The following is a 15,822-nucleotide window of genomic DNA, read 5'->3' as shown; positions in this document are numbered from 1 at the left end:
TGTCTTTCAGGCTTCAGTACAGTGTGCGATCGTAGCTCACTGCAGCCTTGAGCTTCTGGGCTTAAGCAATACTCTTCCCTTAGCCTTCCAAGCAGTGCCACCACACCCAGCTAATTCTTTTTTTTTTTTTTTTTTGGAGAAGGAGTTTTGCTCTTGTTGCCCAGGCCAGAGTGCAATGCCACTATCTCAGCTCACCACAACCTCCGCCTGCTGGCAGAGGATCAAGAGATTCTCCTGCCTCAGCCTCCCAAGTAGCTGGGATTACAGGCATGCACCACCACGCCCAACTACTTTATTTTATTTTATTTTATTTTATTTTTAGTAGAGACAGGGTTTCTCCATGTTGGTCAGGCTGGTCTGTGAACTCCCGACCTCAGGTGATCCACCCACCTCAGCCTCCCAAAGTGCTGGGATTACAGGTGTGAGCCACCGTGCCCAGGCTACACCCAGCTAATTTTTAAATTTTTTGTAGACAGGGTCTCTTTATGTTGCCCATGCTAGTCTTGAACTCCTGGCCTCAAGTGATCCTCCCACCTCACCTCCCAAGTAGCTGAGATTACAGGCTTGTGCCACCACACCTGACTACATTTTTGTGTTTTGTTTTGTTTTATTTTGTTTGTTTTTTGTTTTTTGAGATGGAGTTTCGCTCTTGTTGTCCAGGCTGGAGTGCAATGGCACAATCTCGGCTGACTACAACCTTCACCTCCCCAGTTCAGGTGATTCTTCTGCCTCAGACTCCTGAGTAGTTGGAACTACAGGCATGCATCACCATGCCCGGCTAATTTTTTTATTTTTAGTAGAGAACAGGGTTTCGCCCTGTTGGCCAGGCTGGTCTCAAACTTCTGACCTCAGGTGATCCGCCCACCTTGGCCTCCCAAAGTGCTGGGATGTTGTAAGCCACAGCGCCTGGCCTACATTTTTGTTTTTTAATGACTTGCATAATTTTCACAAGTAATTTTCATAATCGATAGAATATTTAGCTTATTCTCAGAATAATGTAGACAGAAGGTAGCTTTAATTTTACAAAATCATGTTTTATGTTTTCACTATTAAAGTACCATTGCATTAAACCCAAAAGATTCCCATATCCTGAAAATTAGGGCTTCAGTCATTCTTATAGTGGAATGTGGATCTTATATTATCTGTTGTGAAAAAGAGACATATAAAAACCTGATGACATGTTCACAAAGACCTAAAATGCAGTACAGTCTGGCTTCTTTACTCTTGAATGTAGAATGGAATGTTCTTTCTGTGAGATGGGTACACAGAGCCTAGTAGTGAACTTGAAAAGCAGGATACTTGGCGGGGCATGGTGACTCACGCCTGTAATCCCAGCACTTTGGGAGTCCGGGGCAGGTGTATCACCTGAGGTTGGGAGTTCGAGACCAGCTAATCCCAGCTACTCAGGAGGCTGAGGCAAGAGAATCACTTGAACCCCGGGAGGCCGAGGTTGTGGTGAGCCGAGATCACACCATTGAACTCCAGCCTGGGCGACAAGAACGAAACTCTGTCTCAAAAATAAATAAAATACATACATACATACATACACAAAAATTAGCCAGGAGTGCTGGTGCACACCTATAATCCCAGCTACTTGGGAGGCTGAGGCACAAGAATCACTTGAACCTGGGAAGTGGAGGTTGCACCACTGTACTCCAGCCTGGGCAAAAGAGACTCCGTCTAAAAAAAAAAAAAAAGGCCTGGTGCGGTGGCTCATGCCTGTAATCCTAGCACTTTGGGAGGCCGAGGCGGGTGGACTGCCTGAGCTCAGGAGTTGAAACCAGCTTGGGCAACATGGAGGTGAAACCCCATCTCTACCTAAAATACAAAAAATTAGCCAGGCATGGTGGTGTGCGCCCGTAATCCCAGCTACTCAGGAGGCTAAGGCAACAGAATTGCTTGAACCCAGGAGGTGGAGGTTGCACTAAGCCGAGATCGTGCCCCTGTGCTCCAGCCTGGGTGACACAGTGAGACTGTCTCAAGAAAAAAAAAAAGAAAAGGAAAAAAAAATGAAGACAGCAGAGACTAGGGTATGTGTACAGGATAACAATGACGCCATCACGCCTGGCTAATTTTTGTACTTTTAGTAGAGATGAGGTTTCACCATCTTGGTCAGGCTGGTCCCAAACTCCTGACCTCAGGTGATCTGCCCACCTCAGCCTCCCAAAGTGCTGGGATTACAGGCGTGAGCCACCACACGTGGCCTTTTTTGTATTTAGTAGAGACGGGGTTTCACCATGTTGCCCAGGCTGGTGTCGAACTCCTGGCCTGAAGCAGTCCGCCCCCTCAGCCTCCCAAGGTGCTGGGATTACAGGTGTGAGCCACCGTGCCTGGCCTTTGCTGTCTTCAAAACACTCGTACACTCCTTCCCTCACTTTGTTTCTATTCTGGCCACCAGCCTAATTTCTTGCATAGCCAGAGACTTTCAAAGTATGATCTGACAATATGGACTAAAAGAAGCCAGATACGAAAAATGTATGACTCCATTTATATTAAGGAATGGCCAAAACCTACAAGGACAGAAATTAGATATGGTTACTTCATGGGTGGGAATGTGGTATTTTTGACTGAACTCCAGAGGGAGCCTTTTGGAGTATGGATATATTTTCTATTTTGATCAAGGAGGTGGTTATACAGGTTTATACATTTGCAAAAAGTCATCAATCTATATAGCCTTGAAATGTGAGCACTTTAAATGGTGGATGTTATACACCTATCTAAACAAAAAGGGCTCAAGCACTATCCTTCACCACCTATCACTTGCAGATCTTTCCTACCACACAGATCTTTCCTTTTCATCACCCTCTTCTTGGTGAAATAACCTCTCCCTCTTTGTGACTCTGCTTCTGGCTCCTACTAAGTTTCTTTCATGGCTCTTCATCCTTTGTCAGCTCCTATCATGCAGCTGTTTGTGTAATGCTAGAACTTCATGGTTATTTGGCTCTGCTGGTTGTAGGATACCTACCCAACATAGCAGGGCAGAAACCCACAGGCACCCCTTTGTAAAGCTGTGGCATTTACTTACATGGGGCAGTGATATGTCCTGGGATTAGATTGACTCAAAAACGTCATCCTAGCTGTGTATGGTGCCCACGTGGGGCTCTATGTGATGGTCAAAGGACATAAAGTTTGTGAAAGCCTAAGAAGTAGATTCTCACTGAAGACCTAAGACCCACACAGAGTGAGAGTGCATGAGTAATATTGCATTATCTGATGTAGATGGTATTTGTTCCAGAAGTTAATAGTGAGGGGTCAGAAACTGAATGAAGTGTGCCTGAAAGCTGCTTCACGTATATCTGCATGCCTAACTCAGACGTCCTCCCGGTCTTTGCTCAAATCTCACCTTCTCAAGCTCCTTTTTTTTTTTTTTTCCTTTTCCTAAGAGGCAGGATCTCATTGTTGCTCAGGCTGGAGTGCAGTGGCAGGATCATGGCTCACTGCAGTTTTCACCTCCTGGGCTCACATGATCCTCCCGCCTTAGCCTCCCTAGTAGCTGGGGCTGCAGGCATATGTCACTGTGCCCAGCTAATTTTCTAAATTTTTTATTTGTTGAGACAGAGTCTCACTGTATTGTCCAGGTTAGTATTGAACTCCCGGCCTCAAGCAATCCTCCAGCCTTGGTCTCCCTAAGTGCTGGGATTACAGGAATGACACCCAGCCTCAGTAAAGCTCTCATATATAGGATACCCACTCCTTCCCCAGCACTCCAGATCTCACATTCCCTGTTTTACTCTTTTTGTGTAGCACTTATCGCCTTGCAACAGAACAATATAATTTACTGATTTATTATGTTGACTGTTTAAAGTTTGTTTACCCTGTCAGACTGTAAGTTCTACAAGGCCAAGGGGTATTCATTTTGTCCACTGGGTGTATTTCACATGCCTAAAACAGTGCCTTGCACATAGTAAATAACTTGGTAAATAAATTACTTGTTGAATTAAGTAAATGACTGGTTCAACCATGTGGTTTAAAATCAAAACAAGTAGGCTTATGCCTGTAATCCCAGCACTTTGGGAGGCAGAGGTGGGTGGATCAGTTGAGCCCAGGAGTTTGAGATCAGCCTGGGCAATATGGCAAAACTCTGTCTCTGCAAAATATACAAAAATTAGCTGACCATGGTGATGTGCACATGTAGTCTCAGCTACTTGGGAGGCTGAGGCAGGCATATCACTTGAGCCTGGGAGGTTGAGGCTGCAGTGAGCCATGATCACACTACTGCACTCCAACCTGGGCAACAGAGCAAGGCCCTGTTTCCAGAAAAATAAATAATTAAAAATACAAAATAAAACAAGCAAACGAAAAGCCTAAGGTTCATAAGGGTAACATCAAAGTACCTCTCTCACCAAGACAGAACCTTCCAGATCCATGCTGTCCTGTTGAGAGTTATATTTAATGGTTCAAGATTATCCCTGGACCCCATACTTCAGATGTAGCCAGGAATCACCTTAAAATTGTCTGCAGCAGCCTTGACTACTGGTCCCTGTCATAGATTTCAATAGCAGACCAACATGAGCAATGAGAGCAGTGATGCTTTATGCACTTGGCAACCTGGGCACATTCATTGAGATCAATGTGAGTGGTTCATGCTAAGAAGTGGGAGATGTGTCAGTTGTAGTTAGGTTGATATCCCAGTGATCAGAATCTTCTTCATTTTGTTCTGAATTTGTTTTTTGTTTTGTTTTGTTTTTTGTTTTTTTGAGGTGGAGTCTCGCTGTGTCGCCAGGCTGGAGTACAGTGGCGCGACCTCAGCTCACTGCAACCTCCGACTCTCTGGTTCAAGCGATTCTCCTGCCTCAGCCTCCCCAGTAGCTGGGATTATAGGCACGCGCCACCACGTCTGGCTAATTTTTGTATTTTTAGTAGAGACGGGTTTCACCATGTTGGCCAGGATGGCCTCAATCTCCTGACCTTGTGATCTGCCTGCCTCAGCCTCCCAAAGTGCTGGGATTATAGGTGTGAGCCACCGTGCCCGGCCTACTCTGAATTTGTTTACTATTGATTCATTTGTAGAGTTAAAAAAATAAATACAAATCAGAGCTTAAGCAGTGAAAAAGCAAACTATTTCTTTATTCCCCTTCAATACTAGGTGTGGCTCTGACCTGACCTCCTTTTTCTTTCAGGGTGAAAAGGCTGATAGCTTTTACATCATAGAGTCTGGTGAAGTGAGCATCTTGATTAGAAGCAAGGTGAGTTTATCAGTTTATAGGTGATGGTGTACACACAAAAAGTAACGGTTTGCTTTAAATAATGTGAAGTGTGTTGAATGCAGCAAACCATCATTGTTATGTGAGATGTATGACTGGCAGAGACCCATGTTTAAGCCCATTTAGTATAGATTTAGTATATTTAGATTAGATTAAATATAGATTTAGTATATTCTTATTTTTACTGCCTTTGCATCTGCCATGTAATTAATGATTTAGGGAATATCGGCCTACAAATCAATAAGAAAAAGATAAAAACCCTAATAGAAAATGGGGGCTGGGGCCGGGCACGGTGGCTCACGCCTGTATCCCAGCACTTTGGGAGGCTGAGGCGGCGGATCATGAGGTCAGGAGATTGACACCATCCTGGCTAACACAGTGAAACCCCATCTCTACTAAAAATACAAAAAAAATTAGTGGCCGGGCACGGTGGCTCAAGCCTGTAATCCCAGCACTTTGGGAGGCCGAGACGGGCGGATCACGAGGTCAGGAGATCGAGACCATCCTGGCTAACACAGTGAAACCCCGTCTCTACTAAAAAAAATACAAAAACTTAGCCGGGCGAGGTGGCAGGCGCCTGTAGTCCCAGCTACTCGGGAGGCTGAGGCAGGAGAATGGCGTGAACCAGGGAGGCGGAGCTTGCAGTGAGCTGAGATCCAGCCACTGCACTCCAGCCTGGGTGACAGAGCAAGACTCCGTATCAAAAAAAAAAAAAAAAAAAAAAAAAAAAAATTAGCCAGCATAGTGGCAGGCGCCTGTAGTCCCAGCTACTCAGGAGGCTGAGGCAGGAGAATGGCATGAATCCGGGAGGCAGAGCTTGCAGTGAGCCAAGATTGCACCACTGCACTGCAGCCTGGGTGACAAAGCAAGACTCCGTCAAAAAAAAGAAAAAAGAAAATGGGGCTGGGTGCAGTGTCTCACACCTGTAATCCTAGCACTTTTGAGGCCTAGGCAAGAGGATCTCTTGAGCCAAGAGATTGAGGCTGCAGTGAACCATGATTGTGCCACTGCACTCCAGCCTGGGTGACAGAGCAAAACCCTGTCTTTGAAAAAAAAAAAGAAAAAGGAAAGAAAATAGGGAAATTATATAATAAAAAGAGATTGGAAGGGATGAATATGAAGAAAGCTTCCTTTTTAGAGCACTACTAGAAGAGGTCTCTAGGATAACTGTGGTCATTTAATGGATGATGTGACCTAGAAAACTGAGGAGCTATGAGTAGAAGGAATGACTGTTACCGGTAAATCTATCATCACCAGATTTTTCAGTTTTTTTTTTTTTTTTGAGAATATAGAGTTTGTTAAAACAGTTATATATAACACTAAGTCGAACTAATATGAAAACTTTTGCAAAATATATTGAGTAACAGTTAATAAGTAGCTGGGCACAGTTGCACACGCCTGTAATCCCAGCACTTTGGGAGGCTGAGGCAGGTGGATCACAAGGTCAGGAGATCAAGACCATCCTATCTAACACAGTGAAACCCCGTCTCTACTAAAAATACAAAAAATTAGCTGGGCGCGGTGGCGAGCGCCTGTAGTCCCAGCTACTTGGGGAGCTGAGGCAGGAGAATGGCGTGAACCCGGGAGGCGGAGCTTGCAGTGAGCCGAGATCGCGCCACTGCACTCCAGCCTGGGCGACAGAGTGAGACCTCTTAAAAAGAAAAAAAAAAAAACAATAGTTTGAAATGTCTGTGTCATTTTATTTACAGTTTTTGGATTAGTGATGTTTGTAGATTTCTCAGATATTCATTGACACCTGCTATGATCACAGCATAGTGTTAGGTGCATAAGATCAGCAGCAGCATGGCACTGGGATATTGCAGGGTGGGAGGTTTGTCAGAAGTGTAGAGTCCTGGGCTTTTCCCCAGATCTACTGATTCAGAATGTGCATTGCGAGAAAACCTGCATAATACTGGAGCTGGTGCGTATGTGATGGTGTGATAAGTCCCTCCTGTTCTAGAGAAGGGACTAAGTGGGCACAAATTATGGCTGCAACTCCAGAGAATGCTACTGAAATTGGAAAGAGAAAGTTGGCTCAAATGGAACAGACCAACTTCAGAGCAACAGGGCGGAAGTGTAGAAGGAAGAAGGGTCAAACCATGTAAGCCAGCGTAGCAGTTTTGTTTGCTTTAAAAATTAACCAAAAAGGAAATTATCTTTCTGCCTACAACATAAAGTTGTTCTTAGAGATTGAGACTAATTCTTACTAAAAAATTCTAGCCGGGTGCGGTGGCTCACGCCTGTAATCCCAGCACTTTGGGAGGCCGAGGCGGGCGGATCACAAGGTCAGGAGATCGAGACCACGGTGAAACCCCGTCTCTATTAATAATACAAAAAATTAGCCGGGCGCGGTTGTGGACGCCTGTAGTCCCAGCTACTCGGGAGGCTGAGGCAGGAGAATGGCGTGAACCCGGGAGGCGGAGCTTGCAGTGAGCCGAGATTGCGCCACTGCACTCCAGCCTGGGCGACAGAGCGAGACTCCGTCTCAAAAAAAAAAAAAAAAAAAAATTCTAAACAATTTTTTACTTAAATTATCACTTTGGTTAGCAGTTGGATTTGTTAAAAAAAAAAACTCTAGATATTAATACACTGTAGTGTATTATCTTAAATTTAGTTACTTAACTCTTACTTTAAAAAATGGGAGGAGGGAGGCCAGGTGCAGTGGCTCACGCCTGTAATCCCAGCACTTTGGGAGGCCGAGGTGGGTGGATCACGAGGTCAGGAGCTCAAGACCATCCTGGCGAACATGGTGAAACCCTGTCTCTATTAAAAATACAAAAAAAATTAGCCGGGCGTGGTAGCGGGTGCCTGTAGTCTCAGCTACTCGGGAGGCTGAGGCAGGAGAATGGCATGAACCCGGGAGGCGGAGCTTGCAGCGAGCAGAGATCATGCCACTGCACTCTAGCCTGGGCAACAGAGTAAGACTCCGTCTCAAAAAAAAAAGGGAGGAGAGACCACTAACTTAAGATACAGATAGTACTTAAAAAGAAATTTGTTGGCCAGAAGCAGTGAATCACTCCTATAATCCGAGCACTTTGGGAGGCCAAGACAGGAGGATTGCTTGAGGCCAGCAGTTCAAGGCTGCATGAGCTGTGATCATTCCTCTGAACTCCAGCCTTGGTGACAGAGTGAGACCCTGTCTCTTAAAAAAAAAAAAGAAAAAAAAAAAAAAAAGAAGGTGGAGAGCTTGGGGAATTTTGTCACTATAAAATGTTGTTCAAGGCGTAGTCTCAACTCAGAGAAATAGCCCAAGTTTGTGGCTCATTAAGAGAAGCATTGTCCTTATTTAGACAAGATTGGGCATGTTCAGAGTGGTATGGCTGTAGATTACCTTAAAAATGTTAGGACTCAGATGGAGCCCTAGGTGAAAAACAAACTCCTCTGATCAAACCAGACCACTGAAATTAATCTGTGGAGTTTACATGGTACAGTTAGTGAATTTTCTGCAAAGTGAGTGCCTCAATAATTGTGTGGAGTGTGCTGAGAACAGTGCATGTGTGTGCAACTGGACATGCCCAGCTGTGATCCTGGAGTCAGCCTAGGTCATGTTCTTTGCCTGCTGTAGACTAAATCAAACAAGGATGGTGGGAACCAGGAGGTCGAGATTGCCCGCTGCCATAAGGGGCAGTACTTTGGAGAGCTTGCCCTGGTCACCAACAAACCCAGAGCTGCCTCAGCTTATGCAGTTGGAGATGTCAAATGCTTAGGTAAGAAAAGTTCTTTATGCATTAATACTCTTTCTAACGTGTAATATTTTTTTCCCATCAGCAAGCCTTGACATATTCTGCCATCTTTTACTACTGTCTAGGCCTAGGCAGTTTATATGACCACCAGAGATGGATGAATGGATACTTTCAGCAAACATTTCTGAGCGTTGATGACAGCCTGTGAGCAAGACAGGCATGCAGGCCCTTTAGCCGTATGAAAAGAACTGATGTCCAGGGCTGTGGGAGAATGGGGAGAACAGGTGCTGCTGGACTCTGTAAAGTCTCTAACTTGGATGACACAGTCTTTCTGAATTCATGTAGAAACATCCCTTTTTGCAAGTAGCCAGTGTCCCAAGGTGTAATCTCCTATAACATGAATGGGTATGTTTAGGAAAAGGTTTGCATGAGGGAAATGGCTTGAATTCATTCTCTCCCTCACCTCTTTTTAACAATGCAGTTATGGATGTACAAGCATTCGAGAGGCTTCTGGGGCCCTGCATGGACATCATGAAGAGGAACATCTCACACTATGAGGAACAGCTGGTGAAGATGTTTGGCTCCAGCATGGATCTGGGCAACCTCGGGCAGTAGGTGTGCCATACCCCAGAGCCTTCTTAGTGTGACACCAAAACCTTCCGGTCAGCCACAGAACACATACAGAAAACAAACATGACAGAACTGTTCCTGCTGTTGCCACCACTGCTGCCACTGCTGTGGTTATGGGCATTTAGAAAACTTGAAAGTCAGCACTAAAGGATGGGCAGAGGTTCAACCCACACCTCCACTTTGCTTCTGAAAGCCCATTATTAGACCACTTGTAAAGATTACTCCAACCCAGTTTTTACATCTTTGGTTCAAAACAGCATGTCTCTCCAACAATTTAAGTGCCTGATACAAAGTCCAAAGTATAAACATGCTCCTTTCCTCTCTTGCTGCTACTCTTACTTATGGAAGTTACCACAGGGTCTGCAAAAACCTGTTGTGTAACTGTAGACACTCTCTAATCGTTCTCAAAGGAGGAAATGTAGCCTTCAGTCTCCTTATTTGTCCCTTGAGAAAGTCCACATTTGTTCACAGTCACAGCCTGCGGTTTTACAGTGGGAAATGGTGGTGGATGGTGTGGACATATGTAGCCCAGTGGCATTGTACTTTCTGCTGACAGCTGCACACATTACAGCTGTCTCCAAACCCACAGTGATGCTTAGGGAAAGACCCTGCTCAGGACCCAGCAGGTCAGCACCCCAGAGCAGACTGATAGGTCAGTGGGACCCATGTTAAAGCAGAAAATTTGGGCTTAGCACATTTTACTGTTAGTAGAGGGCCAGGAAAGGTTTTCTGGGTTGGGGATTTTGTGGGTTTTTTATATCTTTTTGTTTAACCTCTGTGCAGTCTGCATGAATGAATTGTTACCCATTTATAAGGAGTCAGGGTCTGGAGGGTTGCTATCACTTTGTCCAAACCAAATACCTTCCTGGGCAACTCCTACCATTTGTTTGCAGTTGCCCCTACTGGCCAATGGCAGTATGCTGGAAAGAGGTTGTACTCTAAAGAGAGCTCTTTCCTTCTACTCCAGAGTTGTTGTGTAGCTTTGCCATTGAACCCATCAATTTTTAAACTCTTTAAAGAAGCAGCAGCTATTTTTTTGAAATTAAAGAAAATTCTCAGGCCAGGCTCAATGGCTCAAGCCTATAATCATAGTGCTTTGGGAGGCTGAGCTGGGAGGATCGCTCAAGACCAGCCTAGGCAACAAAGTGAGACCCTGTCTCTAGGAAAAAAAAAAATTTTTTTTTTTTTTTTTTTTTGGTTGAGATGGAGTTTCGCTCTTGTTGCCCAGGCCGGAGTGCAATGGCGCAGTCTTGGCTTATCGCAACCTCAGCCTCCCAGGTTCAAGCAATTCTCCTGCCTCAGCCTCCTGAATAACTGGAATTACAGGCATGTGCCACCATGCTGGGCTAATTTTGTATTTTTAATAGAGATGGAGTTTCTCCATGTTGGTCAGGTTGGTCTCGAACTCCCAACATCAGGTCATCTGCCCACCTCAGCCTCTCAAAGTGTTGGGATTATAGGCGTGAGCCACTGCGCCTGGCAAAAAAAAAAAAAAAAATTTTTTTTTAATTTGTCAGGTGTGGTGGTTTGTGCATGTAGTCCCAGCTACTTAGGAGGCTGAAGTGGGAGGATCACTTGAACCCAGGAGGTCGAGGCTATAGTGAGCTGTGATCATGCCACTGCACTCCAGTCTAGGCAACACAGTGAGACCCTGTCTCTTAAAAAGAAAAGAAAAAATTACTCTTTAGGTAATTTCACTTGAACATATTCATATATATGGAAGTTTGTCAGCTAACTCAGGCATTTATCCTAAGGATCAAATCTGTTTTCAAAAATTGGCATCGGCCGGGCACGGTGACCCACTCCTGTAATCCCAGCACTTTGGGAGGCCAAGGCGGGCGGATCACAAGGTCAGGAGTTCAAGACCAGCCTGGCCAACACAGTGAAACCCCGTCTCTACTAAAAATACAAAAAATTAGCCGGGCGTTGTGGTGGGTGCCCGTAATCCCAGCTACTTGAGAGGCTGAGGCAGGAGAATTGCTTGAACGCAGGAAGCGGAGGTTGCAGTGAGCCGAGATCGCACCATTGCACTCCATCCCGGGTGACAGTGCAAGACTCCATCTCACAAAACAAAAACAAAAAAAAAAAAATTGGTATCATTTACAATTTCATAGAATTACTGGGAAGGCCTTTCTTTGTTGTTTTTTTTTTTTTTTTGAGACGGAGTCTCGCTGTCTCCCAGGCTGGAGTGCAGTGGCCGGATCTCAGCTCACTGCAAGCTCCGCCTCCCGGGTCCACGCCATTCTCCTGCCTCAGCCTCCCGAGTAGCTGGGACTACAGGCGCCCGCCATCTCGCCCGGCTATTTTTTTGTATTTTTTAGTAGAGACGGGTTTCACCGGGTTAGCCAGGATGGTCTCGATTTTCTGACCTCGTGATCCACCCGTCTCGGCCTCCCAAAGTGCTGGGATTACAGGCTTGAGCCACCGCGCCCGGCCGGGAAGGCCTTTCTAGATGAGATGTTGAGGTATTTGGGATTCTAATTGTTAACCCCAGAAGAAGGTAATTTAGCTTGTATTTATTTAAAACCCATTTAGCCTTTTAATTATATCAGGTAGAAGTCCAGTGATCATCCTAATAAGGTATATTTCAGAATAAATTTTTTTTCCTTCAGAATAACTTAGAATCAGATGCTCCTAGGGCTCCTAGGAGCAGTGTGAAATTTCAGTAAAGATAAATTTGAATGTTGTAACCAAGTTTATATTAAATCAAGAGGCCATTTCCAATATGATTTTTTGTTTCTTTTTAACTTCTTAAGTCCCTAAGAGATTACATGCTAGGGCTTGAGTCATATCTGTCATAGATAATGATGGCCCACACATTCACTTTCGACTGTCCACATAAGCTAGGCTTTCCGCTTTTGCCACGGACAATGTAACCAAGATATTTCCAGAGTAAATAACCCACCACAACCTTGGTAATTCCTCTTTTCTTCTTTTTTTATTTTTATTTTTATTTTTTTTTTGAGACGGAGTCTTGCTGTGTCGCCCAGGCTGGAGTGCAGTGGCCAGATCTCAGCTCACTACAAGCTCCGCCTCCCGGGTTTATGCCATTCTCCTGCCTCAGCCTCCCGAGTAGCTGGGACTACAGGTGCCCGCCACCTCTCCCGGCTAGTTTTTTGTATTTTTTAGTAGAGACGGGGTTTCACCGTGTTAGCCAGGATGGTCTTGATCTGCTGACCTCATGATCCGCCCGTCTCAGCCTCCCAAAGTGCTGGGATTACAGGCTTGAGCCACCGCGCCCGGCCTCCTCTTTTCTTCTTAAGCTCCATGAAGCAAAAGCAGAAGGACTCTTTTCAGACTGCCCTCTGTAGCCTACGTTGCAGCCTTCAGAATTGTGAAGGGTTGTAATTAATACTCCAAAACAGGCAGCTAGCACTGGGAAAGCCCATGTGGTGACCCCACATTTTTCTGAGGTTCTTCTTTTCCATGGTGTTACTTTATTATCAAGTAAATTGAGAAAGCAGGTCTTGCCCTTAACAGACAAGAATCACACCAGTTTCTTGCAAAGGTAATGGATACATTGGGATTCAGGAGTGACATAGAGGTCCAGCCCCAGAACTTGTGAGGATTTTGTTTGAATACTGAGCAGATGCCTCCTCCCTGTCATCCATCACACTAGATAGGGCTGGTGGTGAATTCTATGCCAGAGTTTCTCCTGCAGTCTGCTAGGGATGGGCCTTCTCATCCCGCTCTGGCACACATCCCAGTCTAGTCTTTCCCGTCAGAGTCCTCCTTGACACCCCTGACTTAATGATGGTTGCTGTTTTGGAGTAGAATTGATCAGGTTTAAGTCATCCTGCTCAGGTTGGGCATGGTGGCTCATGCCTGCAATCCTAGCACTTTGGGAAGCCAAAGTAGGAAGACTGCTTGAGCCCAGGAGTTCCAAATCATCCTGGGCAACAGAAGGAGACCCTGCCTGTACCAAGAAAAAAAAAAAAAAAGTTAAAAAAAACAGTTAGCTGGACCTGGTGGTGCACACTCAGAAGGCTGAGGTGAAAGGATTCCTTTAACCCGGGAGATTGAAGCTGCAGTGAGCCATGATCGTGCCGCTGCACTCCAGCCTGGGGGACAAAGTGGGACCCTATCTCAAAAAAAAAAAAAAGGCCGGGCGCGGTGGCTCAAGCCTGTAATCCCAGCACTTTCGGAGGCCGAGACGGGCGGATCACGAGGTCGGGAGATCGAGACCATCCTGGCTAACATGGTGAAACCCCGTCTCTACTAAAACATACAAAAAACTAGCCGGGCGAGGTGGCGGGCGCCTGTAGTCCCAGCTACTGGGGAGGCTGAGGCAGGAGAATGGCGTAAACCCGGGAGGCGGAGCTTGCAGTGAGCTGAGATCCGGCCACTGCACTCCAGCCTGGGCGGCAGAGCGAGACTCCGTCTCAAAAAAAAAAAAAAAAAAAAAAAAGTCATCCTTCTGTAACTACTGATTGACATGTGGATCATCAGTTCAGACCCTCACTGCATACAGGATCCCTAGGGGGTTCTATTTAATAGCTTGAGAAAGGGAGACTAAAAGGACGTCTGTGAGTGAAATAGGGTATAGCTGTTACCACAGTGCCAGGACCTGAGAGCGTTCCAATTCTTTTTGCAGCATGGGGAATCAAAGGTGGCAGACCAGTTTCAACTCAGGGCTGAGGTATCCACATTGTCCACATCAGGCAAGCCCTGCACTGATGGTTGAGCCTCATGGAGAGGAGCATGTGTTGGGAAGAGATCCCTTTGTTACTGTTTTGTGTTGTTCTCTTCAATGAGTTAGAGCTCATGCCCCTTTTATGGCTTTGCTGTTGATTTTGGATGGTAGAGAATATTCCTGGGAGCCTTCCTTTTGACCCCTAGCTTATCCCACCCACTCTCTTCTCTTGGTTGAATTCTCTGAAGGAAAAGTTCATGTGCTATTGTCCTGTTAGTCAATAGTCTTCACATATAATTGTGTTACATATATTGCTATAGACTCTCAGAAATCGGGGTAGAGCTTTTCCTTTGAGCAGTTTAATGAGTGAATTCAGCAGCAAAGTGGCAAGAAATGGTTCTCCAGCCAGGAGAGGTTATGTTTATCCTCCGATTGCCCATTTTCTCTGCACACAATAATATCGTATTCAGTGAGAGGTGCTGTTGGCACCCAGCAGCGCCCTGGGCACACAGCATTTCATGTCATGTCACAGTGTACAAGCTACCCTCTCTCATTTAGAAAGAAGAGCATTTTGCACAGAGAAAAAGTAAAAAGATCCATGAATGTCATTTTTTATCTTTTATTTTCAGTTGGCTGATGTTGGAATTTTTGTTCTTGTCATGAACTTGTAAACCAATCTTGCCAAGATACAAGTTGTTTTGGTTTTTCACTACGATGACCTCTTGTTCCTCCTGTCTTGACTGCTGACGTTTCCTCAATGATTCTATTGTCTATTTTATGGGAAGCAGCCTTCCTATAGGTTTCCTTTTACACACTGCAGGGCTATCTTTATACTTTAAAAAAAAAAAAGGACAAGAACTGTCACTAACCTCATGGGGGGTTTTCGTAAAACCATTTAGCCCACCTTGAGCAAAGGGTAGATTCTGTGTTGTTTTTTTAAGCTCATTGTAATAAAATAAATCTAATTCAGCATTATTGTGCTACCTCAAAGGTAAAAAATGTTTTAAGGTCTTCTTTTGGTCCTGAGTTCTGCATACAGTGTTTGAAATGTCTTTCAATTGGAATTATTTTTTAAATCATTGGAGTGAATTTTATTTTAATCTGTTTTAAACTTGTATTTTAATCTCAGAAGAATAAGTGATTGAAACGTGATCAATTCTTGCTCTGTGGTGTTAAACATATAATGAACAGTCATTAAGAATTAAGTCACTGTTTGCCATAAACAAGGTTGATGTTCTTTTTGTTGTTGTTAAGGAAACCCTAGGGCTTGGCTTTACTCTTGATTAATAAAGGCTGACAAATCATGTCTGACTTTCTGGTGCAGTCTTATGTTATGTGTTTGCCATTTTGTTTCAGGGCTCCAGGCCATCATAGCACTCCTTTGGCAGATTCACTCTTCTGGCAGATCTGGGATTGGGGTATGAGCCCTTGAAATAGGGACCCCTTGTACTAGTCAGGGTTCTCCAGAGAAGCAGTGAGTAGGGGGTGTGTATGTGTGTGTGTATAAAGATTTTTTTTTTTTTTTCCGGTGACAGGATCTCACTATGTTGTCCAGGCTGGTTTCGAACTCCTGGGCTCAAGCAGTCCTCCAGTCTCAGCTTCCCAAAGTGCTGGAATTACAGGTGTGAGCCACTGCACCCAGCCTAAAGATTTATTATAAGGAATTTGCTCA

At 44.9% G+C, this 15,822-nt stretch overlaps 1 protein-coding gene across 1 annotated transcript in view; it reads left to right on the top strand.

Annotated features, from left to right (window-relative positions):
- LOC105480625 (protein kinase cAMP-dependent type II regulatory subunit alpha) overlaps positions 1–15,461 on the top strand; it is a 105,653-nt gene extending 90,192 nt beyond the window's left edge. The window contains exons 9-11 of the mRNA XM_071091656.1: positions 5,121–5,186; positions 8,770–8,911; positions 9,369–15,461. Coding sequence (XP_070947757.1) covers positions 5,121–5,186; positions 8,770–8,911; positions 9,369–9,502 — 342 coding nt within the window. The 3' untranslated portion in view covers positions 9,503–15,461. The remainder of the gene's footprint in view (positions 1–5,120; positions 5,187–8,769; positions 8,912–9,368) is intronic.
- The last annotated feature ends 361 nt before the right edge of the window (positions 15,462–15,822 follow it).

The sequence above is a fragment of the Macaca nemestrina genome, chromosome 2, assembly GCF_043159975.1.
Source record: "Macaca nemestrina isolate mMacNem1 chromosome 2, mMacNem.hap1, whole genome shotgun sequence".
Taxonomy (NCBI): Eukaryota; Metazoa; Chordata; class Mammalia; order Primates; family Cercopithecidae; genus Macaca; species Macaca nemestrina.
This window is presented reverse-complemented; position numbering and strand designations above follow the sequence as displayed.